At 46.6% G+C, this 24,950-nt stretch overlaps 1 protein-coding gene across 1 annotated transcript in view; it reads left to right on the forward strand.

Moving 5' to 3' along the window:
* Positions 1-24,950, forward strand: part of LOC144124747 (neural cell adhesion molecule 2-like) — a 170,010-nt gene that overhangs the window by 67,235 nt on the left and 77,825 nt on the right. Inside the window, exon 2 of the mRNA XM_077657611.1 lies at positions 19,353-19,564. Within this exon, the coding sequence (XP_077513737.1) occupies positions 19,353-19,564 (212 nt within the window). The remainder of the gene's footprint in view (positions 1-19,352; positions 19,565-24,950) is intronic.

The following is a 24,950-nucleotide window of genomic DNA, read 5'->3' on the forward strand; positions in this document are numbered from 1 at the left end:
AATATGTTATCTAATTAATGCCAACATCCATGGCATTCGTTTTGTCACCTGAACTCTCTGAGCGTGACCACCGCCATCTTGTTTTGGTCAACTACGCTATGCGAGAAAGCCTACTTGCCGAATTTCGCGTGAGGCTCCCGAAGGGGTGAGTCGAGGTGTCATAACAGGGCAAGCGATACTGCAAAAATCCCGCCTATTTATTGCATGGTGCACTGTAACCCATGCACCTCTTAAGTGGGCGTAACGGCAGGCGTGAAAACGTTCGGAGGGCTCCTGTCACTAGGTCAAAAAAATAACCTAGCCACGTAGTTTTGATTGCTGAGCTTCGACACTTGCCCGTGGCAATGACAACTGTCGGCCCGCGCATTCGCCAGTAGTCCAATCTCAGCACCTTGCCACTTTCGGACGCTGACTGACGCGTCGTTGGTCAAGTTTTTTTTTTCCTTTTTAGAAGCACTCTCGCCATTAGGACGTCAATGTGCGTTCCCATCTCGCTTGCGTTCGCGATGTCTTCCAGCACGCCGAAACTCGGTGCTCGTCACGTGATCACAGGTGTTTGCACGATAGAGCAGCCTCATAAGACTGCCGCATTTTCGGTAGCTTTTTCTTTTCCGGGGCCGCGGGGAATTTTACAAATTGACCTTCGAATAACCCGGGCATTTATGTCGGTTCCTTGAACTCCGAGTTAATGAGGTTTTACTAGCCATTATGTTGTTTTTGTTTCCACTCTTGTCATGTTATGGATTTAATTTTGCCTGACCACATTGCAGGTTGGATACCTTTATGCTGTTCAATTATGTTGTACACATTTCTACGCACATCATGATTTTTTTTTATACGGTGCTCAGGCAGTCTTGTTTTGTTTATTTCAGTTGCAAAGGCCATACACTATTTTGAAAAAAATATGAGCAACAATTTTTGCTTGTTTATCTTTTCTGAATTTATTTTTTGTTCTGACCAGATATTCGATATTCGATTCGATATTCGAAGCCATTTTCTCTTCTTATCCGTCTTCGATTCGTATTAGAAAATTTCAATATTGGCACACCCCTAATTAAAAGTGTACTTTCGTAAATATGAAAATAATGCATAAGTATACGTCACTTAAAGCATTCTTCCAGCACGTTTTAAACACGTGAAAAATTATGAATGGGGTTTTAGCATCTTGTCAATACATTAAATGTGTACTTTCGCACATATGAAATTAGTTCGTCTCAAGTACACTTCAATTTTAACAAACGGGCAGTCATGTTGAACATATTTGAAGCACACATTTAGCTGCCGTAGAACAATCTAGTGCTCAAATACGCGTTTCGGGAAATGGCCTTTGCATGTTGGCAATGTATTAAAAGTGAACTTTCGCAAATACGACATTAATTCGTACAAAGTACACTTAAACTCTAACGAATGAGCTGTCCGCGTAAACGTATTTGAAGCACACTTCATGCTGCTGTTGAACAGTTAGCGCTCGAAATCGCGTTTCGGGATATGACATGTTGCCAATGCATTTTAAGTGTACTTTCGTAAATACGAAATTAATTCGTGCGTAGTATGATTCAACTCTAACACATGGGTAGTCTGCGTCAGCAAATTTGCAGCACACTTCAAGCTGCCGAGGAACAACCTAGTGCTCGAAATCACGTTTCCGGGAAGAGTGAAAACTCTCCCTTTTCGTCCATTCGTTTATGTTAGCTTCTAGCAGAAACGCAACAATCACTTATTTAAATTACGTGCGTGCAGCGTGATAGCGTTATACCGGCAATGGCGCCATGCGCGTCTCCAGGCCCGAACACGCCAGCGAAAAGGACCCAGACTGGCAAGGCCGACCGGCTCCCATAGACGCCCAAATTGACAGTTCGACTCCTGACCGATGTCTGACGCAAGTTACGACTATTAATTTGGCTCTAGATAGACCGCAGATTCGAACGCGACCACTCCGATGATTGGCCTTCAATTTAAGGGCCTGCAGTCTTTGAGCAAAAAGCGCCTCACCGGGCGAGATAATCTGTCTCCTCTCTGGGGGTATATATAAGACAAGCCAAGTATTACGCTTGTCGGAGCAGTTCCTGTTTGCTCACGCCACTTTCTGTCGGCATTTCTTGCGTGGCGACATCTTTTCCATTAAGGGCCCGTCGCGTGACGTTGCATTGGCATAGACTTCTTGAGGACAGCGCGGTTTCTCTGGGCTTGTCTGTCTCCTGATGCTTATAAGCAGTTCAGTCATTAGTTCTGCTGTTGGGAACATTGATCAGTGTTTTTCTGTGAATCGGACTAGCACGCCGTTTGTAAGCCGAGCCGAAGCGAATATATTTTTAATGTATTAATTGTAAATTCTAGCTTATTTTTAATGTAGTGTATTTTAATGTTTATTTTTAAAATATCTTTAATTTATTTAATGTGTAATTTTAGTATATTTTTAATGTATAATAAATATACTAAACGTACAGAAACCTTTTTTGATGCATTTGTAAGAGTGTTCAAAATAGTACTCCTAGCTTACTTAGAAAGCATTCTTATGGCGATTTAAGCATAGGGACCAAAAATGGAAAATTGATACGAATTAATATAACGTATTCGAAATGCATTTTTAGCACAGCCTTTTTTCGCTAAGGGATCAGAATTTATCATGTTAAACAAATGCGCACGCTTTTTCTTACCTGGCATGTGGACTACCAGGACTGGTACTTTTGTGCAAGTAGGAGATGCAAGTTGGCCGATTTTGCTTCCACGGGTGAAATTTTGCTGATGGGCAGTCAGGGGATGACAACTAGGACGATAACTGACTTTCTTTCAACTTAATCAAGTTTTCTACTGCAAGAGAGCCTAGTCGATAGCAGTAGAGGCCGAAAGAAACGTACAGTGTGCCAAGCTACCCCACAGACACACACATACATTTTTCGAAAGTTTAGATTTCATGGGCGCTTGGTTCTTGGTTGCGGCATATGGCTCGTTATAGGTGCCGAGCGTTCCAAATCTCGTGAAACTTAGGTACTCTGGTACTTACCATTCCGAACCCCAAGAATTCCACGGATGCACAAGGGCCCCTATACACGGCTTTGAACGAAGTAAACCCCTTTGAGTTCTAAACTTTTGACAAATGCTTCACTTTTGCAGACCGGGTACAAGACCGAGACCGAACGCCAGGCACCGCGCTCGGTCCGACTAGATAGTCGGCTAGGCCGCATGCGGATTGTTCATTTGCATTTTTCCTCCCGTATGTTTTTGTAGTTTTACATAAAATGTTTCTCTGAAACAGGCTCAAGTTTCCAGCCTTTTCATCGAATCAGCGTGTCAAGTCTTCTCTGAAGAGTAAAAAAGCATCACATTAGTAAAATTTTTTCCATGCCTTTTTCTTCTTGTGGAACAAAGTACGCGGTAAGATGAAGTAGTGCGCTAGTTGGTGACTCATTCTCTGAGAGTAAAGGTAAGAGCTATATGGAAAACGACGGGGCGAAAGTTTGACGCTAACAATTAGTTTTGATAAAAGTTGCACAAAGGGAGAAGATAAATGATAGAAGAAATGGTAGAAGAAAAACGATAGGTGTGACGTAAAGAGTCCGGAAGCGGGCAGAGTGGGTGAGGGAACAAATATGTGTTAATGACATCCTAGTCGAAATCAAGAAGAAGAAATGGGCTGGGGCAGGGCATGTAATGCGAAGGCAAGATAACCGCTGGTCCTTAATGGTAACGGATTGGACCATAAGAGAAGGCAAGCGTAGCAGGGGGCGGCTGAAGGTTAGGTGGGCAGATGAGATCAAGATGTTTGCAGGCATAGGGTGGACGCAGCTCACAAAGAACAGGGTTAATTGGAGAGACATGGGAGAGGCCTTTGCTTAGCAGTGGGTTTATTCAGACTGATTATGATGAGATGATGGTGAATTATTTTTGACCGCAGCGGTGACCTGTCGTTTGAGCACCTGCCTCGCATGCGGGAGGTGAGGGTTTCGATCCCCAGTGCCTCCGAGTACCCACCGGTGATACAACAGGTACAACCTTTACCGTGCCTTGTGCTCGGCTTCTTTAAGGTGAAATGTTTGGGAAATGGGTCTTTGACCCCACCTTGAGTAGAAGAGAAAAACCTTGTGCCATGCCGCTCTTTTGCAACAGGTGGTCTTGTGCCATAAAAAGTAATAATCATCAACGACTAGTTTATTTTTCGCTCTAGGAAACCTTGCGCAACACATCACGTCACATGCGATATTATTGTTTGTGCAGTTGTCCAACAAGAATTCATTAGAGAACACTCCGCCACTGCAGCTCACAGCCAAAAGTAATTTTACAAGCCCATGTATGGTAACATTATTGAACGGAACTTATCTAGCAACATATGCTTCCGTCTAAGCAACTTAAAATGGTAAGAGCCTAGTGGGCGTCCGGGAAATAAAATTCTGTTTCACGTCTATCGTAGCTGGGTCTTTAGATATGAACAGCTGAGGAGGTAAGGACGAAAAGCCTTTTTTTTCTTCCGTTGTTTCTTATATAAAGACCTCTAGATAGGCGCGATCCATTGAGATGGGATAAGTTAAAAATCGTGAATGCTGGAGCGAAAAATAAACGAGTTGTTAGTAATGTTTTTCTTGGTCCCATCGTCCTTTCACCCGGAGATCTTGTTTATAGTGCTACCTTTACTTCATCATCATCATCGTCGTCATCCTCCTCGTCCTCATCATCATCATGAACATCATCATCATCATCATAATCATAATTTATTTAACCCTTAAGGACCCTTTACAGGGCATTAGAACAACACATTAAAAACACATGAAACAAAGTCAAAGAAGTCAAAGGAAACAAAGTGCGCAGAACGCGAGAGGCCACTAGCGAACACGCGCTGCCGCGCGCTGGAAGCGTTGCGAGGGCCCGCAACAAGAGGCTGCAGGCACATGTTGGTAGGTGAGACAGTGGACGTAGACTTATAGAGCTTTCTGTGCAGGTGGTCAAATTTAGGGCAATACCTTTAGCTGGAGCTACGAAGGTACCTCATTTTGTCATTTTGGTCCGCTGTTTTTCCTTCGGAAATACTTTTTCAGAGTAACAGACTGGATTCAAAGAGAAGACAAACGGAGCATGCCTAAGAGGGCAGATGAGAATAGTGAATTTTTTAGGGAAACGGTGTCCTCAGGTGACACAGGACATGGCTAATTCGAAGAACATGAGAGATGCATCTGCCCACAAATGAGTGTATTTAGGGTGCTGCCACTGGTGTTGTTGTTGATGAGGCTAAGTTACCCTTCACATCCCCTCTTTACTTCTCCTGTCCCGGGCTAGCCAACCTGAAGTCTTCCCGATTGTCCTCCCCGCCTCTCATCTCCCTCTCTTCCGAAGAACCTTCGCCAAGTCCTGGACCTGGTGTAGGGATCATCACGCTCTAGAATCAAGTGACCAGATAACTATGTATCATCTGGTTTTTAAGGTGTCTAAACACCAGGAGCTGAACACGAGCGTCAACGTGCTTCTTGAAGACTGTCCTAATAACACTCTAGATGATGGCCGTGAGGCTTAGAAAAGCGCCGCAGTTCGGGAATAATAATAATAATTATTGGTTTTGGGGGAAAGGAAATGGCGCAGTATCTTTTTCATATATCGTTGGACACCTGAACCGCACTGTAAGGGAAGGGATAAAGGAGGGAGTGAAAGATGAAAGTAAGAAAGGTGCCGTAGTGGAGGGCTCCGGAATAATTAAGACCACTTGGGGATCTTTAACGAGCACTGACATCGCACAGCGCTCGGGCGCCTTAGCGTTTTGCCTCCATAAAAACGCAGCCGCCGCGGTCAGGTTCGAACCCGGGAACTACTGATAAGTAGTCGAGCACCCTAACCACTGAGGCACCGCGGCGGGTGCACTTCGGGAAGGCAATAAATGTTTTCGTTAGTTGAGCAGCAATGCCTCCACGTTAAAATATGAACTGAAGATGATTTGTAGCTAGTAGTGTTGGTAAGATCCTTAACTGGAATATACAAGCGTTTGTTGCAAACCTGCCCGGAATAGGCATGGCCGCATGTGATCGTGGGAGGAACTATCCGCCGTTGTCAAAAACATACATAATGAGGTCAAGGAGGGCGAGGATAACAACTGTGTCATCTCTGTGCACCTGGAGCCTAGAAGTCTACCCTTTTGCTTTTGCTGCGCTACAAGTGCGCCTCTACTTTAGCACTATGTAAGATCGTTGGCCTTCGCAAAATTTCCGAAATTTTAATTCTCTTACTGGCACTGGCATTTGCTGAAAAACGAATGACTTGTTTTTCTTTTCCTGGGATGTTTATGTTTTGCCTATCCTCATTTTCTCGAATCCTGATGTAATCTTATTCAGCGCACTGGCGTTGTCATTAAGTGCCTTTTTTCCTTGCCATTTAAGGCATTAGTTACTCTGAGAGAATTAAGGTTAATTAATGTTTTTTGAAGGTGGACTTAAATAAGGGGTTTATTTTTGCGTTGGAATTATAAACGGTCACTCGTACCATAGTATCAATTAGGCGTACGCTTTCTTCCTCAAAAAAGCATTAAAACTGCATTTCAACTAAAGCTAGGCTAAGCACAATGAAACAGAGACAGACACAGGGCCTCTCGAGACAGTAATTATTAGCATACTCTTATTCTCAGCCTCCTGCACATGTTGCTCTCTCGTTGGCATTTAATGCTACTGTGCAAAAAGAGGTATCATACGGTCCTTAAAAAGCTCACTAACAAAATCTTGCCGTCACAGACTGCACTCCGGCTTTCTGCAATAGGTAGAAAGACTGCTTTCTGATGGTTATCCACTTGAGCTTCTTACCGCAGTGGCCGGGTGGGACATAAAGAAGAGCATGCCAAGCTCAGCCACACGCAACGGCCTAGAATCAGACAAGAGTCGGAACCGTGTCGCTGTGATTCCATATTTGCATGGAATTTCACATTCCCTGAAAAAAGTTAGGAAAAAAGTGTTTTCTGATCCTGATCATCTGGCTGGCTTGAGCCGAGCTGTCAATGAAGAAAAGGGGAAGGTGGCTAAGAGCACAACTAAGCACCAGCAGCCCTTCGTCCCTAGCAAGAGGGTTGTTTCTAAGATTCCTCTGCCCTGCGGTGCAATGTACGTAGGACCGACTGAACGCCGTATAAATAAAAGACTAAACGAACACTGCTATAAAGTTTCAAAAGCAGTTTATAGACACCTCGAAATTCGTTGCAGAGATTGTGAATACGCAAAAGAGAAGAAAAACAGTGCGTGCCGCTGTATCGTGAAGCAACAGTGATGGAAAAAAACCACGACAGAACTGCAAAGAAATAACCGTGGCCTATGAGATATTGAAGTAGAGAAACGCGTGTGTCAGCGCCCCTCTTTCAATACCGGTGCCATCTATATATTTATACTTAGTGGTGCGGAAATAAACAGTCAGTTGACAATCAGAGCTGCGCTCGTGTGTTTCTTTTTCTCTTGTGCTTGTCTGTGTTCGTGCTGTTCGATACAGGATGTTACCATCAGAGAGAGAGAGAAAGACGAACGGAAAGGCAGGGAGAATGCTACCATGAGCTGCTCGATCAGATAGCCGACTTGTATACTTCCAAGGCTAGATTCGTAAGTAGCCCAAAACGGATATCACCTGGCCCCCAATTCCCCTTTAAACATATGCAGTAGGGGGCTACAGAGTTTCTAGAGGTTCTCCTCCTCTGACGTTTCCCAAGATGACGAGAGTCCTTCTGGCACACGGTAACAGGGAAGAGGACAGCGCGAACTGTCCTTGCTCACTGCTTCGCTCTGAGCATCATATTGGGTCGGGCTTTCTAAAAGGGAAAATTTTTCCGGATGAGCGCCCATCCAGCGAGGTTTAACGGTTGCATTAAGGAAGAGAAGTTCTTTGGGGAAGCACCGACACGACCGGAGCTGCACGCTGGTGGCCGCTATTTTCTGGATGAAGCTCGACCGGACACGCCATGTATAGGCCAGGCTACGTACGCAAACTTCCCATCTGCCGTTCTCGCTCTCAATTGCGCTCCTTCATAAGTTTCCGCCACGCTCTAACGAGAGCAGTAAAGGAAAAAAGAACGAGTGGACAAGATATGAGGGGAAAACGGGAAAAAAAAGTAACGGTCCGATCAAACGTGCGATACACGACCAGTTTGCGCACCGTCGAGATGTAACGACGACTCCGTTGACGAAAGGGCTGCAGGGAGGGAGGAGTTTTATAAAAGCGAAAAGTGGCCGACAAAAAAAAAAAGCTGTGGAGACTAGAGGCGAAGATTCCTAGCGCAGTAAAGCTGTTAAAACACCGGAAACTGCAGGAAATAAAAAAAATAAACCACATGAAACAGTGAGAGACTAGAGATCCCGCTTGAAGGGATAGGATTTGCAGCTTGAAAGAAAAAGAGAAAAAAGACAGAGTTGTTAAAAAAATACTCAGAGATAAGTTGGAAGAAAACGGTGCGGAAACTAATACTTACGCAAAAGAAATAACTGAACTGTGCTTGAGCGTCATCAACGCAACTGCCCGCTTTCCTCCGCACCCTACTCGGCCGACTCAACGAAGCGCATTCGACGATGTTCGAGCGCGTAAATCTGGTGCGGCCGTCGATGCTGTCTGGCCCACGACCTGTGTACAACGCGGCAAACTGTGCGCGCAGCACGCCACCCGCTTCCACGGCGGACGCGGTTCTCCCGTTCTCCGTTTCCTGCACCCTCTCTCCTGCCGTAGAACTCCTTCTATAGCGTATTTTCCCTTCGCCCCTTACCCTCCCACTATCGCCATCCTCGCTCTTCCCACTCGTCCCCTATTTAGAAGACGCCCAGCGCGCAAACCTGTTCAGAGATCGCGATTTCTACGGGGGAGGACGAGTGGAGCTTCTCCTTCATCTCCCTGTTTCCCGCTGTGTTCCGGCGTACAGACTCCCCCGGCCCCTGCTTCTATCCCCGCGCCCTTTTCCCTACTTCGCCCACCCGCCGGTATCCCCATTCTCCCTTCTTTTCCCCATCCAGCCGCTGCCTTGTGTAATGCATCTCTCCCTTCCGCGTGAATCAATAACGTCCGTACGTTCGGCGGTTCTCGAACTGCGCTCGGACACGCCGAGAATCGTAAATCTGCTCTGGAAATTGAGCCTCCCTTCCCTATCGGTGCCATCTTTGTGTCATCTGATTTGGTTCTTCCTGCCCGTTATACACCGACTCTCCCCCTTTGCTCTAAAAAGTTCCTTCTCCTCCCTTGCCTGCCGTTTTTTTGTCTTTACTTCCCCAAAAGAGCGTTCTTTCCCGTTTGAGAGACACGCCCTCCAGATCGCAGCCCTCGAGCGTTTGAAGATAGAGGAGAAAAAGGTAAAAAAAAAGGGGACGAAATGACGGACTGTAACACGGGGCGGAGGAGGTGGGACGTCTTGTCCGCTCTTTCTTGGCGAGATGTAGAACTGTTCAGGCAATGCCTCTCGACTTTAACCGGAGACAGCATCGTTTATGCTCTCTTCAATGCGTAGTGGTGGTCTTTCAAAATCTAGCCGGTTTAGTGAGTCTCTTGGGGACGGCGTCGGCATTTCTTTTCTGTAATTGCGACCTTCTTTGAGACGAAAGTGGAGTGGAATCGAAGGACAAGCCCTGGGCGGTACATGTCGAATTCGTGATAGAAGAAATACGCTGGCGAGCAAAATGACCTTGACTGAAAGGACGTTTCTTTGCTGCTTGAAGTTTTGCATAAAATTTAATGTTTTTCGTGTCGTGCTTATGGAGAAGGGTAGTACAAGTCAGCCTACAATTCAAGCAATAAATATAAACGTAATGACGTATTTTATAGGGTCAGAAGTGTACAAGAATGAGAAAGATAAAATCCTATCGAGAAGAAACTAAGGCTCAAGTCTATTAAGAGCGACGGTTGGTCTTGTTTAAACGTGCATATAGGGGGTAGAATTTAGCGGAAGAGGGACTGAAACATTACTGAGGATCAACCTGCTTTCTTTCGCATCACAATTTATTTCATAATGTGGTGTGCTAGAGTGCTAGAGTATGATCACATTGTCTAGTTTCCGCTTTGAGTGACAATCATAGGGAAACTACAAAAAATACAAATAAATGCACCCTTATTCACACATAACAAGTGTAAGCGCACTGACTCCTCAACTAACTTTGCTAGTCATATGAGGCATTGCGGCTCTCTCAATTAGAGCAAAAAACGGGAGGTTAATATTTTTGCATCAGTTGTTGCACAAGAATTATAATATCAGTATGTCAAATATATATTTGTGTTTCTGAGTCACGACCTACACTGCAGAAACGTGGATACAGAGCAACTGAATATTATCACAACGCAGACGAATTTAAGGATTGAATTTTTCCTCTCGTCATCCACTAGACTCCTCGTTTACCCATGAGTAGACTTCAGAAATATTTACGGCTAAGATAGAGTACATAACCGAAGTCGAATAATTAGCACTTCGCGAATGCTCAAAATTTTCTAATAGCGAACCGAATATCCCTCTGTTCGATTTATTGAAGGAGTCTAATATTGCAAGTCCAAAATTAATCTTATTTCTCGGATAGTTTTTGAACAGGGCACGCCGTAGTTTTTTTCTGCGACTGTTTCAAAAAACACACGTACCATTAATTAGATTATGAGTTGACAATGCAATAGGATTCGAAGCTCCTGGTGCCTTCACCGGAAGCGATTGGGGGGCTGGTGAGACAATGGTTGCTGTTCCAGAGCAGTGCGGTGAAGAAATAGCTCCCGCAAGCCTGCGTTTTGCCCATATAGTTCTTCAGGAGGCTATTTGGCACACAGGAATGCCGCTGGCTGAGTCATTTTATTCTTATCATTAGTCAACAGCACCCCAACATCTGCAAGCTGCCACAGTCAGCAGGTGCAGGTTTCACAAAGCTGAACCTGTCTGGTGACGTCACTTGCCTCCAGCCAATAGGACAGATAGTGACACCGCGCTGCACACAGCTTCTCATGCCTCCTATAGCGTTTGACGGAATACCAATCGGTGAAGATGAAGCATTGCAACAAGGTGAAGATTGGGAAACTGTCCGAGTCAGAAACAAACTAGGGTCTCATGCGGGATCCTCGTACACAGGTTAAAATAAACGAAATTTTCGTTTAGTTTTTAATTTGACGGTTTTGGAATCTTCACCTTGTTAATTACCTCGCATACCATGAAGCCATGCTCTCAAGACATCATGGTTTCGACGTTCGGAAAGAGCGGGAATAAACCGCTCAATGGAGGCTCATTGCTTCGAGAAATCTCTGTTTACACAACGACGTGTACTCGTAAATATGGGCGAGAAAAAGTTCCTACAAAGCGCAATACAATCCGAGGCCCTTAATAAGGTTGTGTACTTAACAAATTACCTTTTAACAATAATACCGTAAGAAAGAAACTATAAAACGTTAAACTTTGCTCTATGCGAATATACCAGGTGTTTCAGGGAAGGTGATCTCTCGTGTTTAAAAATAGGTTTTTTGAGGTAAACAGAAGCTTTCCGGCATAGTAATGACAGCGTTAAAAACAGGTGAATCATCTTTACTAGCTAAGTGATTAACTAAATTCTAATAGTTAGCCTTTTAACTATTACCAATAGGCACCTGATTACAATTAGTGATTTGTAGCCTGCCCTTAATAATAGCCATATCAGTTTTTAGAATTTCGAAAACACCATTACTCTCGGCTCCGGGGCACGACAAAATTTGGCTACATCGTGCTAAAATACCTGCACTTTCGAAACGTATGCAGGCGAAGCAACCCCTCCAGTGGTCGTAACTAGCCGAAATAGCCAAATTTTGTCGCTCCACAGCGGCGAGGGTAATCGCGTTTCCGAAATTCTCATTACTGATATGGCTATTACCAACGGCCGGCTACAAATCTTTAATTGCAGTCAGGTACCTATTGGTCATAGTTAGAAAGTTTGCTATTAGAAATTAATCACTTAGCTAGTTAAGTTGATTCTCCTGTTTTTTGACGTCAGCCAACACTTATATTACTCTGCCGCAAATTGTTTCTCGTTACTTTGAAAACCTTATTTTTAAAAATTAGTGATCACCTTCCCTGACACAACTGGTATATTTTTTAAGAAGAAATCAGTGGCCTCTGCGGGACCTGCGGCTAGGATGTGAGGCAGTAGCCCTTAACAGAGGAAGTAGTAAGTATAACCAAAAAATGGAGTAGACGTAAGTGATCCTGTGTTCTAAGCATTAACTTCCGGTACTTTTATTTTCTATATTTGCGGGTCACATCTCTTAAGAACTTTGGAGAACGTCTAAATAAGTCAAACTTTCTGGCCCATCACATACGCATTTATCTCTGTCATGTCACAGTATTTTCCTCCTAAATTTTCTCTGTTTGTAGCGATAGCAACACTACGCCACATCTTCGACCCTTCAGCGTGGCACCACTTGAGCTTCGTGGCGGCGCCGTTGGTCACGTGGATTGATCACGTGGTGCCGCCGTTTGTCACGTGGTTGGTCACGTGGTGCGGAGCAGCTGCGGCTGCCGGCGGCACGGCGCGCAAAAGCTGGGCGCATGCACCGTGTGAAATGGAACGAAGATGAAGAAGGAAACGCCCAGCGAAACGGAGCGGTAAAAGACTGACTTTGCAATTCGACTGAGCTAGTTCCACTCGGCCAGATGTAGCTATCGAATCACTCCAGGTTTAACCAGAGTGAAACCGCCGTCATTTTTCTTTCGATGTTTCTATTTGTGATTCACACATCTTGCTATATGTAGCCCCGGAATTATGCTCAACGGCATGCGAAAAGCCATAAAAGCGTGCTTGTGCTACGTCTGCCAAAAATCGTCTGGATTGACTACCACCCATTACAGCCCATGAAAATGCGACTTTCATGTCAACAGCTGCTGATTAGAGCAAGGGGCTAAAAATTTTGCAATCCCTTAACCAAGATTAGCGCTAGTGACGTGCCACAGGAGCGGCAGGTAGCAACGTCTGGCGCTGCGGTTACGGACACGCCAATAACAAAACTTCCGGGTGTGTTCTCAAAGAACGGTGTCGCGCCAGCCGGGCGGTGCTATTTTCATCGCTCTGGTGAGTCATTGCGCTAATCTTTTTTACTTTCGACTGTACTTGTGATTAGGGTGGCAATTTGGGCGAGTTGGTCGCTCACGAAGAAACTTGCTGCAAGGGCTTCAATTTTCTTCGTGCATACTTGCGCTTCTAACAGGAAATAAAAGTTGATTGAGTGATTTAGAAAAATTTCAGTCGTCCTTCTCCTTGTTCATCTCTCTTATGCTGAATTTCTGCCTTTTAACAACCGCAGCTCCGAATAAAAAAAACACCATAAACCTAAAACTACTCGACTTTACATCTTGGGAAAATCTATGCTGGAGACATGAAGTTGTCAAAAGCCGAAAGTTTTTCCGCACCGATAGGAGAATTCCTGATCACACATGTAGCATGAAGCTTCAAAGGAAAACAAAATTGTCTAGTTGAACTATTTTGTCTGAAGTTGTCTTCATCTTCAACCTTATTCATGGCAGGAAGAATTGGTGAATCGGTTTCTGTCTTGAGAACATTGACGTGTTCACCGCTGGACATATATTGGGAGGGCACTAAACGCTTCTGGTGCACGGGCACTATCAGAAACTGCGTCTCCGGAATGCCCGATTCCAAGCAGATTTCATTCCAACCACAGTTCACCTTGAAAGGACTGCACAAAGGGCCCGCACATAATACAGGTGCCCGTGATATACGTCATTAATTTGGAGAACGTCTCACACAGACAAATGAGTGAATATCAAACTGCGAAGATCGTGTGCCTACGCAGGCGCTCTCTTTATGAAATTTCGCAGAAACATGGAGGTGGATCGACAGCGCCCCGAAAAGACAACAAAGAAAAAAAAGAGCAAGCAGCAAGAAAAGGAGCGGTTGTGGAGGGCGCTTATGACAGATGTTAAGCGGAAGAAGACGTCGGTAGGGAGCGCGAACGGGGCCAATGAATAAGCTGGGAGCTCACAGCACCCCCCCCCCCCCCTTTCCCTCTCCAGTTCTTTCCATCTAGCGCCGCAGAACAAGCAGAGCAAGGTCGCAAATGAAGGGAGTAATGGCGCCCAATCAAAGAGAGGAAAGCTTGCCCCGATACGCGCGGCCCTAGGCGGCGCGGCGATCGGCGCCCAGGCGCTGCGGCTCATGACAGATAGTTCGCCAGATTTCATCGGGCTGCTAATCCCTCAGTCTTGGACAACGGTGCGGTCGAGAGCGGGGGTGATGAATGGCCGGGGTTTTTGGCGCGCGCGCGCCCGCCGGCCCGACGTACATCGGAACCAAGAGAATCCTTCCCTGTACCTGCGGTCTCTCGCGCGGAGGGCGAAATTGGCGGGAACATTGAGAGGCGCGCCAAAACGAAAGGTCGCATCTGCGCAGTGTGAGTTGCTGGCCGATGATGTTGTATTGAGCTTTCGGCGGACAGAGCGCCTGCAGAAACAAGGGAAGAACACAAAACCGCATACATAAGAAAAGAGGCAGGCGGGCGTAAAGACATCTTTTCTTTATCATATAACGTCGTTTCTTCTTGTGCTTTGCACTTAATTTTCGCGATCTTATTCGGCAGTGCTGACACACTGCATAGAAGCGAACCCCGGCATGCCACACGTATGGGAGCATTACTGCTTAGCACGTATGTGAAGCACGACAAAATGAACCTTCAGCAGTAGTACTTGAGGCGTTTTTAACGCGGTAGAAGGAAAAGCAAAAAAACTTAATTTTAGTCGACCGCTCGGCTGGGTACTTTCGATTGGGTACTTTCGATTTCTGTTTTAACGTCCCTGCAAACGCAGAAACATGCAGACAGTGTTTGGGAGCAATTTCATGAAAGCTAGGAAATTAGTTTCGAAAAATGAAGCGCCTAATATAGCCCGCAGAACAAGTGAAAGTGCAACCAATGTCTGGGCTTTTCAAAATGCAGAAAAATGATCGGCCTTCCATTGCGCGCAAAAGAAAACACGACTAATTTTTCATTATTCCGGGAGCATCTTCCAAGAGCTATGTTGAGATGCGTTCAATAACTGTTGCTTTAGCATATTTTCCTCCTTCATATTGCTTTGGCCTACCATGTCAAATGCCAAGACCACCCCAATGTAATCGAAAATGGTTAGTTCAGATGGATGCACATGGCAGACCGAATAGAATTAGTTTGCTGGCTATACCGTATGTTCCGTGACTTTGGGGCAGCATTTAGTTGTTGAGCGCTCTTGAATAGGATGAGCCTCCAGAGTTTTGATTAGCCACTATAACATTATGTGAGAAATGGTTCGTGGTCCTGAGCCGATGTTCGGCCCTCTCTGCGTTTTGACAGACACATAACTGGCAGGATATAAATGTACTGTGTATAGAAATGCGCTGAATGTTTCCATATTTTCTAGAGAAAGCGATTAGAGAAAAAACAGCGTGAAGGATTCTAAAAAAAGGAGAAATAATTGATAATAATCGTAATAATGGGCAGTTCTATTACTTTATCGATAGAGAACTTTGATGTTCTGCTGAGGATGACATGGTCAACAAAGAAAAAAACTGAGAGATCAGCCGGAATTGCACTCAGTGTCTCAGAATATGCACAAATATTTACTTAAGTTCGAGGAAAATAATTTGGCCGGCAGCTACAGATGAAGTAAACGAGCATACGCTTTATTTGCGCAAGGCATATTAGTATCGCTTTTGTTCAGTGATCACAAGTGGCTGGGCTAACAGAAGCGGGCCTTGCGTCCTTTCTTTTCCCCCTTCTGTGTTTTCTCTAGTCTTCTCAATAGTCCGCAAGCGTGGATAGTATTACACCGCTAAAAGTAAAACGACAATAATAGTTAAGATGCTTGGGCAATTAGTTTGGCATTCTGTGGGGAAAAATAGCCGGGGGGCGAGGTTGATGAAGAGAGAGGGAAACAAAGGCATGCAGGTTAGCCAGGAATATGGCCAGTTGGCTGTCAAATGCGAAAGCAACACGCCGGCACACAGCTGCCTTAAAACTCTGCGAGAAAAGAGTCAATTTTCTGCGAAAAATGACAGGACTAAGGTGCGACGTCCCGTGCACTGCCCTTAATGTATTCAAGCTACGTGTCTTTTTTCTGCTTCTGTATTGGACAGCCAACTGGCGATATTCTTCGTTAAACTCTCAGCCTTTGGATTTCTCTCTCTCTTTGCGGGCCTCGTTCCACGCCGGATATGTTTAGCGATGGAATGGTACAAAAAAATTGCAACTTGCTCAAATCTCATTATTTCTGGACTTCATGCAGTCACCCGGGATACAGTTAGTGTGCCAACCAAAACCGATGGTTTTGAGAACATATTGTGGATACTTAATACGCGCATACAATTTCAGTGTAAGCTCTGGCTTGCGCGGGAAACAAAGAAAACTCGTAAAATGTTCGTAATATATCTCGGTTTTTTACTGTTATTACTTTTTCATCGCCAAGTGACCCCGTAGGCTCTTGCACTAAGAAACGGAGTACGAGCCTGCCGGTTCGATCCCGCCAGCTGAGACCTAATTGTGATAGGGACGAAAAGCAAAATAAAAAAAAAACACCCAGTTAGTGAGGTTTCCATAAAACATTTAATTTTTCACTGGTAATGTATGTGTGCTTCGACAGCGACTAAGAGCTCATTCGGATGTGTCAGGCACTAAGTACGGCGAGCGCCAGCGTTTGCACCGTGCTTTCGCATTCTGTGCGTGATCTTTTCTGCTTTCGCATCGTATTGATTATAACCCTCTTGATGGCTTTAGTTTACTTGAATTAGACTTTTTGTATTTATCCTATGATGACAGAATGGTTAGTGATGTCACGCAGCAGAGGTCATTGTGGAGGTCATTATTATAATGTGTTTCCGATTTTATAAATGGCCCCACGTGTAAGAACATGAAAAATATTTCTTGACGAAGCCAAAAATAAGGTCACAGTTTTTTACCGCAGTAATCGATTTCAATGATCTCCACGTGTACGAGTCTGAGTACATTGTAGACTACGAACAGACGAGAAATCTGGTTGCATGTTAGATGTGGAGGGAGCACTAATTATCACTTTATTAGAACTCGTGTTGGTGAAGAAGGTGCTGGTTTCTGAGCACTAAATGAGAAATGATGCTTGCCTTTGTTTACTCGTGTTCATTTTAAGAAAAACAAAGATGGCAATCATCAGGCATCTCTGCCGTCCTCAGAAAATTTTTTTGGAGTTAGGTTTGCTGAAGGCCACTGGTCCTAATTTTTCATAAAAGAAAATAAATGCATGCCACGCCATGGACTGCTCTTTTAGCTGCTCTTCTGGCTTGATTGATTTTCGAAAGAAGGAAGGGAAGGTCGGAATGAATGCTGATATTGGCACTGGATGTGTTTTGTTGCTTTGCAAATTTCGCACGTTGCACATTGCAGATTGCATATTGCATCATAAGAGGAAAGAAATAAACCTTACGTATGTCCTGAAGTGAAGTCGTATAATTGGGTCATTGCTTTCTTTCAGCAGGAGCCGTCGCACCAAAATTTTGCGAGACATTAGTTAGGTGCATGCAGACATTTTGAATTCAGCCGCCGTGATGGCTGAGTGGTTATGGCGCTCGGCTGCTGGCCCGAAAGACGCGGGTTCGATCCCGGGCGCGGTGGTCGAATTTCGATGGAGGCGAATTTCTAGAGGACCGTGTACTGTGCGATGTCAGTGCACGTTAAAGAACCCCAGGTGGTCGAAATTTCCGGAGCCCTTCACTACGGCGTCCTTCATTGCCTGAGTCGCTTTGGGACGTTAAACCCCATAAACCAAACCATTTTGAATTCAGCCACGAAAGAACAAACTACGGCCTGCGTATAAGTACACGGCAGCAGAAATCTTCACAGGGGTTAATACCCTAGTATTAATGAAGGAATTGTACTACAGTAAAGATGTCTGTTAACTGCGTTCAATGGGTGGAAAGTTATTTGCTTTGGGCGCTGTGGTCAGCCATCCTGTTTTGTTACTTTGGTGATCCAAAATACGCTGCGCACAGGGAACGTGACGTAATGTTCATTATTATTTTAATGACCTGCGCCACAACATCGAAATAGCAGTAGCAAGCTTGCAATGATTCGCTACATGCGCCTAGTTACATTCAGGTCACAAAATTTCCCGGCGCTTAATCATGCTTTATCAGTTGAAATGCTGCGTTAAGAGATTTCTAAGCTACTGCTCTTATAATGGTGCTAGTGGCATGTTGCCGAGTGAGAAGGAGGGGGGGGGGGTGCGTTTACGGCCGGCTATTACGATGTTTTCCTCCAGTTTACGATTTCCTAGACTGATAAGGGAGTTTCGACATCACCGGTTTGCACCAACGGCTCTAAATAAATATAAAACAATGTCATTGTGATTAAAACATCAGGCGCTAGGATCACTGCAACGCCCAAGTGGACACGTGACGTGAATAATATGAACTAAGAAGGTCCATATGTTCTGAATACTTGCTCGCGCTTAAGTTAGAACGTGCCTGAACAGCGTTTTCGCAAGAAAAGCGCTTCTGATTTAACTATTCGCAAATGCCAAAGACAACTAAAGCTGACAAAGAACGCGAACCACTGCACCATGTGACACTCTTCGGGTAAAATCGGGTTGCACTATTGCTAAAAGCGACGTCATTAGGAGTTCAACCGGTACTCACTGCTCGCATTGAACGACCGTAAATATTGATAGCCCGGGAAAAGGCTTGTAAAAGGAAAAATCAACGCGCTGACATTTTTTTTCCACGAAAGCTTCGATCCACGAGTCTCAGATGGCAATGAAGTGATGCATTACTTGAATACATCAAGGCGCTCACTTTCACTCGATTTGATGGTGACGATAACAACGGATTCGGAAAATGAATGGCAAGACTGCAGCCTTCGTGGACGAATGGCTGGCACTTCGGTAGTGCTTAGAACCACGCCACATCCAGTATAGCTTATTTCATGTCGTAGTTATCATACATCACTAATCTAGAGTAACTACCTCTGACCGCTTTAAGCATGCGATGGCATCTATATACTCGCTATAGGTTGCGAGGTTCTCTGATTACGTCGAGCACTTTAGGTCGCAACTGGGTGCAAAAATTTTGGATGAATATACCGGGTGGGGCACAACCTTTGAGGGACGGACTTGCCCAGAGCATGATTAACTCCTGTGTCCTGGTACTTCAAACATCTGAAATCGCTGAATGTTTCGTTTTTTTCCTGTGTTCCTTGCAAAGGCGCTCACAGGGTTTCCATGAACTCGGCTCTTGTGCTGCCTTGAAATGCGCCTTGATGTTTTTTTTCCACGCATGAGTGCTGCAGTGTATGCGAGATATATTTCGCTTCAGTTTTCCTCTCCCTCTAGATATATGTTTGAGGTTTGAGTAAGAACGACCGTGCACCTAGGCATAGGGCGTTAAGTGCTCAAAACCTAACATTATTATCCGCCCCTTGCGCAGAGGAACGAACAAGCATCTCGGTGAACGAGGGCCAGCAGACGGAGCTTCCGTGCGTCACCCGGCAGCCGTCGTTCAACGGGACGCACAACCTGCTGCGGGTGCGCTGGTACCACGAACCCCACCACCGGCTCGACCAGAACCTCATATACAAGGTCGACGTGGGTGGCCAGCAGTCGTCCTACCCAAGTGAGCGCAGCACCAACCCTAACCAGGTGCGACCATCACCGCCGTCCTACTCGGGTGTTGTGCGTGTTCGCTCCTCCCTTCACTTGATCGGCGGTCAGAATCGGACACACAGAGAGAAACAAGAAATATTTGAAAAAAAAAGACAAAGGTGAAGTCCGCCAGTGGATTCGCCTACTTAAAAACTGCGGCTCTAATAAAGCAAAGAAACAATTAGAAAAACAAAACTTCAAAGTGAAGAAAAGAGTGAAATGCGAATAAACTTAATTTTTACGCAACGCGACTAACTTCGTTGGCCAGTGGATCAGTCGGCCTGCTCCCTGCTTAGTTTCTTTGCCTATGCAAACTCCCCCTTTTTTATTTTTAAGAGCAGTTTACACGCAATGCTTTTCGCGTCGTCTAATGAGTTGTACTTCGTTTTGCAAGTATGAGAACTTCGACAACAGTTTACTGTGTACAAGCGCGTGCAAGTCGGCAGAATGGTTTCATGTTGTGTGTGGTGCACAGAGAAAGGATCCCAACTTGCGATTTCACTCTCATTTACTAGCTAAAAAGCGAAATGAATATGAATTCGGCAAACTAAAGGCAGCTTCGTATTTCGCAAGCAAAGCAAGAATATTACAGTGCTTGCTTTAAAACCAACCTTAAACCAGTTATGCCGAGGTCGAAGTTATACACACATGACGTATTTGCCGAACCACAATAGTAAACTTGCTCAAATGCGTTTACTCTGTAAAGGCAGGTTTTCAATATAACCTATTTGCGACTGAATAGCGGTACACGCTGGCACTGTGCAGCGAGGGCTCAAGTTCTGTTTATTCTTGTATTTGCAGAAAGCGTGGAATTACGGAAAGTTTAAGAATAACAATTGAGGATACTTATACGTACCTCGAAAACTGTTTTGGCAAAATAACCGAAGCTGTAGGGCCAGAACACGAACTCTTTTCCTATGCAGTTGAACATGGTAAGCGGTTGCACTAATTAGTTTCATTTTGAAGCATGGTTTATTGGTAATGGTTTTTGTACAAGGCATGTTTCAGGCATAACTGCACATCTTCAACGTTAGAGAATCGCAGTAAAGTGTTTGTTTTATTACAACGAGTTGTTTCAACCCCTCGACTGCAAGAATAACTCATAGATGGTGCCAATTACCGCAGCCACGAAGCGAAGCAACTGAGCAGTAAAGAAAGGGTTAGGGCGCCGTCCTGCAGCCGATCCGCTGGCGGAGCGACACACGCGCTCCGCCCCGTAGCCTTTTCTTCGTGGTCAAGAAGACCTATCGCCAGGTATAATGATTTAGGTAATTTTTTTGTGGTCAGTAGGCCTCTCAGAAGGGAGAGAGAGAGAGATAAAACATTTATTATTTCATTGAAGTGTTCTACGAGTCAGGTAGGCGGACTCCTCAGTTCAGGACTCCGGTGGCTTGGGCGGATGCCTGGACCAGTCTGATGATGCGACACTGGTCCTCCAGACCATTGCTGGTCAGGGCTGCCTCCCACTGCTCGTATGATGTCTGTAATGTTTTTAGATGAGGTGGTTTTTGGGGACAATTCCAGGAAATGTGAAACAGCGTAGGCTGATCGCCGCACCATGGACAGAAGGGGCGGTATTTGGAAGGGTGAATGAAGCTGTACAAGTACAGGTTAGGGAAGGTATTCGTTTGCATTCGCCTCCAAAATGTGGCTTCTTCTGTGGTGAGTTTAATATGGGGAGGGGGATATATTCTACGATCTAATCTAAGCATCTCCAGCCGTTCCCCATAGTTTGATGTTAGAGGGGTGAGGTACGGGCAAGGATCCGCTCGGTTTGTTAGTTCACGAGCTAGATCGTTTGCCGCCTCGTTGCCTTCAAGACCTGAATGGCCCGGGGTCCAAGTAATGTTATGGAGGCGCTGAAGTGTGGGTGAGAGGCCCGACGGTATGAGTAGAGCCGCTGTCATTTTTCGGACTCTCCCTGTAATGTAATATTGACAGGTCGCTTCGAGTCAGTTATTATGTGAGCTGATTTGTCCGCCAGATCCCAATGCCTTATGGCAAGGGTGATGGCGGAGTCTTCCGCCGCGGCAGGATCCTCGGCACGGAGTGAAACACTCGTCAGTAGTTGAAAATTGTGGTCAAGGGCGACTCCAACAAAGATGCTCGGTTCAGTGTACGCCGCCACGTCTACATAGACTGCTTTGTGATCTGACTCTAAACGCCGGCGTAGATGAGTGACCCTAGCCTCCCGTCTGCCTTTGTGGATTTCTGAATGCATATTGCCACAGTCCCAATCAATCCTGTGGCGCCATGCCGCGGCCGAACTGTTTTAGATGGGACTTGCCATGCCTTGCGCTCTCGAGGGGCTAGAGGCTTTCGTCTTCCTCGCACGAGCTCCCTGCTGTCTTGACGCGTAGCACGTCTAATTAAACCTGGCTTTGAGTGCTTTGACCGTTTATCGGTGACATTTGGTGGAGGTGCGGGGAAACAATCCATGTACGCTGACCTCGAGGACACTCTTGACGTCAGTTCTCAACGCGTGGCTACAACACCAGTCCGCAAGGCGAGCCGCTGCCTGCGAGGCCTACAACCAGAGTTCGGCCAACTCGCAAGACCAGCAAGGGCCATGACGTCCGCTACGGCTAGCCAGACAAGCCAGCATTCCGGGAATGCCCCGCCGTTTGTCCTTCACACACCTCGGTCGCCCCCATCATTCCACGGTGAGAGGTTTGAGGACGTTGAAGACTGGTTGGCCAGCTTTGACCGTGTGGCGGGCTTCAACGAGTGGGACGGCGAGCGCAAATTGCGGAACGTGTACTTCGCACTACAGGACTCGGCCAAGACGTGGTATGAGAACCACGAAGCTTCCTTCACTAACTGGGAGATCTTTCGCCGAGAGCTCTTAGCCACGTTCAACACCAGCGAACGAAAGGAGAAGGCTGAAATCGCCTTGCAATAGAGGTCGCAGCAGCCGAACGAGAGCGTCGCCATGTTCATCGAGGACATGACGCGACTCTTCAATCGCGCCGACCCTGCTATGCCCGAGGACAAGAAGGTACGCCACCTAATGCGCGGCGTCAAAGAGCAATTGTTTGCCGGACTGGTACGTGACCCGCCAAGAACGGTGGCCGACTTTGCCAAGGAGGCAACAAGCATGGAGCGGTCTCTGCATGAACGGGGCGCGCAGTACGGCCGTCAGGCTAGTGTAGCAGCCGCTCACCACTGCACGCCCACGTCGTTACCCACTGAGGAGCTTCGAGAGCTTGTGAGGAGCCTGGTGCGCGAAGAACTCGAGAAACTTCGCTTCGAAGCTCCACAGGCAAGCGTCGCTGCCATACCGGACGTGGTCCGAGATGAAGTCCGGCGAGCTGTTCAGTCGCCGCCAGCTCCGCAGCCAGCGCCCTATGTGATGACGTACAGTCAAGCACTACAAAGTCGTCCTGGGCCAGTGAGTCAAGCATTTTCTCCTGTCACTCCTGTGCCTTCACTGCGGTACCCAACTGCTGCTGTACCCGTCGTACCACAGGAGCCCCTGTCCACCATGAGCAAACCGCGCGTTTGGCGTACGCCAAACAATAGGCCGCTCTGCTACCACTGTGGGGAGCCCGGCCACATCCTCCGCCACTGCCCCTACCGCAGAATGGGCTTAAGGGGGTTTTCACCTGACGCACCTCGACCACGCTACGGAGAACGGCCACGGGACATCGAGCAGTATCTGTCCGATAACGTGCAGCCAACGACCTCGCGGCGACGCCAGTCCCGTTCTCCATCCCCAAGGCGGTTTTCTTCGCCAAGCCGCCAGTATTTTTCTAGCCAGTTCCGAGGCGCGTCCCCACATCGGGAAAACTGAAGACGGCGTCCCCCGGGGGTAGGGCCGCCGCTATTGGATCAAGTCAAGAGCCTCCACCCGATGATTCGCGGCTACGATTCGACCGACGACGACCTCACCCGACGACCTCAACGACGACGACGTGCTGCGAGCGACTGGTGTCTGCCGAAATCCCAGTAATCGCTGAGAATTGTGATGTGACCGCACTTGTGGACACCGGCTCTGACTTTTCTGTAATGAGCAGTCGACTAGCTACGGCCCTCAGAAAGGTGGTGACCCCTTGGTCTGGAACCCAGATCCGCACCGCCGGCGGTCATGTGGATACGCGAATTGGCTTCTGCACGTCACGAATCCAGATCCGCGGTGCTACTTTCCCTGGTTGCTTTGCCGTGCTACCGGAGTGCTCCAAAGACCTGATACTTGGTTTGGATTTCCTTCGGGAGTACGGTGCTGTCATCAACCTTCAGGAGCTGGTCGTGTCATTTTCCACTCAACCGCCTGCTGACGGCGATCCTGAGCCACGCGGGACTAAGTTACGCGTCTTTGACGATCACGTATTAATCCTGTCAAGAGCTAGCATGTTTGTTACAGTAGATTGCGACATCACTGGTACTCGTGGAATCGCTGAAACCAACATGTCGCTGCTCCTTGGTCGGCAAGTCTGTGTTGCTCGCGGAATTATCGAGCTGAACAATGGCCCAACTGAGCTCTTGGTAACCAATTTTGGCTGTGAACCTCAGTGTTTGCCTGGCAGAACAGTTATTGCGTATTTCGAAGAACTCGGCGAATTCGCGGGACAGCACGCTTTGTCCGAAGCCTCGGCATCAGTGGAGGCACCGACCACTCCGATAAAAACTGACGTGAACCCGAACCTCCCGTCTAATCAGAAACGCTGCCTCGAAAGCGTTATCCAGTCTTTCTGTGACTGCTTCGCCTCGACCTCTAAGGTTAGGCAGACACCGCTCACTAAGCACCGAATTATAGTCGACGCCAACCAGCGGCCGTTATGTCAGCCGCCTTACCGGATCTCTTCAAAGGAGCGTGATGCCATTCGCCGCCAAGTTCAAGAAATGCTCCAGGACGACGTGATACAGCCATCGGCCCGTGGGCGTCGCCTGTTGTTCTAGTAGCATAGAAAGATGGAACCCTACGGTTCTGCGTTGATTACCGATGTTTAAACAAAGTCACAAAAAATGATGTTTATCCTCTGCCGCGCATTGATGACTCCCGGGATCGGCTGCGCCACGCCAAGTACTTCTCATCTCTAGATTTACGCAGCGGCTATTGGCAAATCGAGGTGGACGAACGCGACCGGGAGAAGACCGCCTTTATTACACCGGACGGTCTGTACGAATTCCGGGTGCTCCCTTTCGGCCTGTGCTCGGCTCCTGCAACCTTCCAGCGGATGATGGATACCGTTCTTGCCGATCTGAAATGACAGTCCTGTCTCGTGTACTTGGATGACGTTGTCATTTTCTCTGATACGTTTGAAGAGCACCTGAGACGCCTGCGCGCTGTGTTCGAAGCAATTCGGTCGTCCGGACTTTCTCTGAAGCCCGACAAGTGCCACTTCGCTTTCGAAGAGTTGAAGTTTTTGGGACACATCGTGAG

Source organism: Amblyomma americanum, chromosome 3 (assembly GCF_052857255.1).
Source record: "Amblyomma americanum isolate KBUSLIRL-KWMA chromosome 3, ASM5285725v1, whole genome shotgun sequence".
NCBI classification, from domain to species: Eukaryota; Metazoa; Arthropoda; class Arachnida; order Ixodida; family Ixodidae; genus Amblyomma; species Amblyomma americanum.